The following is a 4,048-nucleotide window of genomic DNA, read 5'->3' on the forward strand; positions in this document are numbered from 1 at the left end:
ATAATACTAGTCCCTTCGTTCTATTCCAAATGATTTATTCTTGGTCCATTTATTTTTTTTAATAAATTAAAAATTATTAATATTATTTTATTGATTAGTGAAAATATATAGAATAATTTAATATTTTCTTCCTTACAAAATATAAATAAGTAATAATATTTTTATAGTTTGTTTAAAATTAAGAATAATTTGATGTGTATATAAAATACTTTTACTATATTAAGAAAAAAAAATTAAATAGAATTAAAAAAATAATAAAAATAATATTTTAAGTTGAAACAAATATATTATATTTTTTTAATATATTAATAAATAAAACAATTTAAATAGAACAAGAAAAAGTTACTTTTGATTGAATTTGATAAAAATTGATTTAAATTTAATATTAAAATAATATTTAATTGTATATTTTGTGAAAAAAAATAATTCTTTTCAGAAAACACATAATCTTGAGAAATTTTTATTAAAGAAACACACCCTAAAATATCTAAATAAACCAAAAAAGTAACACCTCAAAAATAATAAGAATAAAAATAAAAAAATAAAAGGAGAAAATTTATGAAAAATAATCTAAGGCAGTTTTCTTTTTTAACCAAATGACCAATTAATACCAAAACACAAACAGACGGACAGATCGAGAGATTTCCAGAGCAGAGGAACAAAACAACTATCAGACATAAGTCACATAAATTCATTAAAACAAAAAAAAAAAAAAAAAACACAAACAAACAAAAAACAAGGGCAAAGAGTAATCCTTTCTTGTCCTGTCCTAACATGTTTACAACACAATCAGATCAAAGCTCAACCTGTTTGTTTGCTCTTCTTCTTACTTCCTCTCATCAGTACCTCACCACACTATGTCAGCATAATAATTATAATTATAATTATTATTAATTCAGTGCTCCTCAACGGGTATGGATAAGTTAATATCCGGGTAGGGTCGGGGCTCCGAGCTCGGCCTCGACCCGTTCCACTCCGTCGTCGTGTCCGTCGACGTCGAATTCGGGTGCTCCTTATTGCTCAAGCTATTCTCCGCCTCTCCCCCGCCGCCCTGATGGCTCTGCTGCACCGCAAACCCAAACCGCCCCGCCGCTGCCGCCGTCGCCGTGTAAATGTTCGTTTCCGGCGGCGCCTGCGACAACGGTACCGCAGCCGTCACCGTGGCTGCAGCCACCGCAACTGTCGGCGACGCCGATCTCGGCTCCGCATTCGGCTTCTTCTTCTGGAACTTGTACCCGTTCGGCACAAAGCTCCCGACTACAATCTGACAAATCGAATCGAATTAAATTGAATTGAGGATAACAATATATATATATATATATATACATTGTGAAAATAAATTAGGTAAACTAGAAAATTGCATTATACTGATCATCAAAATAAGATGCAATCGCTTCAAACTAAAGTGATATAATAGAAACCAAGATACTAAAAAAAATCGAATGAATTAGATTATTTAGATTTGAATCTTTCGAGTCAATTTTATATTGTTATATATATATAATTCTCTTATTTTGATGATCAATATACTCCCTCCGGTTCCACTGAAAAGTTTGTCATTTTCCATTTTCATTAGTCCCAAAACAAGATTATCATTTTCTAATTTAATAATTGTTACTTTTATATTAAAGTAATAAGAGTATTTTTGTCTTTTTTACTACAACCCAATATAATGCTAATATTAAAAAATCTACGAGCAACCCGTTCATCGAGAAGAAAATTGTGTAACGAACCTGGATCGGACTAGCGGCCATGAGCAACCCGGCGACACCGCCGCCAATCACCCGACCGTCGGGGCTTGCTAGAGAAACACTCAACCCGCCGGTCCGGCTTCTGATTCCCCCGTTATCCGAGATCGTGTAAGATCCCGTTAACGTTAGTATCTCGAACCGGCCCTGCAAGATTACACACCATTTTATGTCGTAATTACAAAGGAGTTCTTGACATCGACAAATATTGCAAGAACGAAGAAAAATCAATAGATGAAGTAGGTAAACGAATATTGCATACATCGACTAGAATCAATGCCGGGGACTTGTAAGAATATATCCAAAAGTAGGACGACAAATGCATCGCAACATAACTATCGAAAATGCAGCTAAAGAATGAGTATCAATTTTCGACTACCAAATCAAATTCACAAACACAAAATGCATCGATTCGCAACGAATTAACAAGTTCTAACAAAGGGCAAGTGACCATACCTCGTATGTCAATAGTCCTCCCGACGAACCGGGCTGTCGAATCGTAACATTGGAAACACATCCATTAGCAGAAAGAACACAAACTCCTCGACTCCCCTTTTGAGCAAATGTAAGGATCTTCCCAGCTACATCCTAGTATACACATAATCCAAACTTGTTACCGTTAAGAAAGAGATCCAAAACATCGGAATCTGCTAATATGAGAACATCGGAATCTGCTAAGAGTTAAATACCTCTCCGGTGTGTACAGTTACTACATGCGGCGTAAAGTCGCCGCCGGCGGTGTTCGTGAACAGCTCACCTGAACAGACAAGAGATTCCAAAATAATGAATCTCCAAGAACTGTAAACCCTAATTCAAACAAATTGTAATTGCAGAAAGTAGAAACTACACTGTAGATGAAAATCTATTCAGGAAGAGAACAAAATCGGTGGGAGAATATTTTTCTGGAAATCCCTAAATTATGAACAGTGGATTCGTTTTTTGCAGATCTTAAGCTCAAACGCAAGAAATCGAGCAAATAGAGATGGCTAATTGAGAAAATATTATTATCCCCAAATCTTAGGTCCAAAACCCTAATTTAGTTCTTCCCCAAAAATCTTCAATGGAGGTTTTTAAGAACTCACCCAAAGCAGCGAGGGCTTGCCAGTTCCCAAATCCAGAAGACTTGCGGCCTTTCTTAGGGCCCGCCGGAAACTCGTACGACGGCGGCGTTGAGAGCGTGAACCCAGGCTGAGATGGATTCTGCGCCGCCGCTGCCGCGGCGGCGGTTTTTGATCTCAGATAAGCCGCGCTTAGATTCCCCTCCGAATCGTATTTTCTCGGCCTTCCCCTCTTTTTTTTCCCCAATAAGTCACCGCTACCGGCGGTGGTGCCGCCGCCTGCGGCGGCGCTTCCGCCGATTGCTCCGGCTCCGGACGCTACAGCTGGTGAGGTAACTGCTCCGGCATTTTTCTCGACGCCGATGTTCGCTGCCGCATTCATTATTTCCGGCGCCGTAGCTCCGGCGACGGCGGCGCTTTCCTGGCCGTCGTAAGCTCCGCCGCTTGACGGTTGCGAGTGAACCTCGGAGCTTCCGCCCGGGGAACCGTAGTCAGCGCTATCCTTGTCCTCCATTTCCATGGCTTCTCGTCACAGCAGATGATTAACTGCTCAAGGAATTTTGGCTTCAATAGCTTCTTATATCCCGGTAATTTTTTTTGAAAAAATTGCTTCAAGAACAAATGGCGCCAGAAATTTTCAAGCTGGCTTACAAGGATTAAGAGAGTTAGGGTAATTAATCTGCTGCTGCTGCCTCTGCTGCTTTGGTTTCTTAGCTCTGCTTTGTTTTTGGTGAAAGTAAAGTTGAATTTCCGCCATTAATGGTTTGGTAAGCAGCAGAGGAAGGTCGTACAAGGTCCCGGGATCTCAACACCAGATAAATCATCACCGTTGATTTACTCGGGCCCCAGATCATCACTGGTGATTACACCCGGTGTACTGATCCATGTCTCACCCAAGAATCTCCGTAGCAAATAATACAAAAAGCTCGTAATATTTAAAAAAATAAAAGCAAATATACTCAATATTTCAAAAATAAATAAAAAGGAAAATAGTAGTTTACAAAAATAAAACAATTTTCGATGTAGAATAAATAAATAAATAAAAAGGAATAAAATATTATGAATTAAAAAAATGATTTGTTGACCAAATTGAGGGCAGCAATGATAATAATAATGGCAATAAAACAACAATAACATAAATGGGGCATTTTGCTTTTAGGGCTAAATAAAGCTTCAGCATCAATTACTCCAAATAAATATATTTAAATAATAATAATATTTTTTTAATATAATTTTTTAAAA

General features: G+C 37.5%; 1 protein-coding gene across 1 annotated transcript; it reads right to left on the minus strand.

The window, feature by feature from the left end:
* Nucleotides 1-677: 677 nt before the first annotated feature.
* Nucleotides 678-3,554, minus strand: LOC127251159 (AT-hook motif nuclear-localized protein 7-like). The gene is made up of 5 exons (XM_051274762.1): nucleotides 2,831-3,554; nucleotides 2,438-2,505; nucleotides 2,205-2,336; nucleotides 1,734-1,895; nucleotides 678-1,264 (listed from the first exon to the last, which is right to left on the minus strand). The coding sequence occupies exons 1-5, from the start codon at nucleotides 3,324-3,326 to the stop codon at nucleotides 896-898; spliced, it is 1,227 nt and encodes a 408-aa protein (XP_051130719.1). The 5' UTR covers nucleotides 3,327-3,554; the 3' UTR covers nucleotides 678-895.
* Nucleotides 3,555-4,048: the final 494 nt, after the last annotated feature.

The sequence above is a fragment of the Andrographis paniculata genome, unplaced genomic scaffold (genome assembly GCF_009805555.1).
Source record: "Andrographis paniculata isolate CXL003 unplaced genomic scaffold, ASM980555v1 Contig38END, whole genome shotgun sequence".
Classification (NCBI taxonomy): Eukaryota; Viridiplantae; Streptophyta; class Magnoliopsida; order Lamiales; family Acanthaceae; genus Andrographis; species Andrographis paniculata.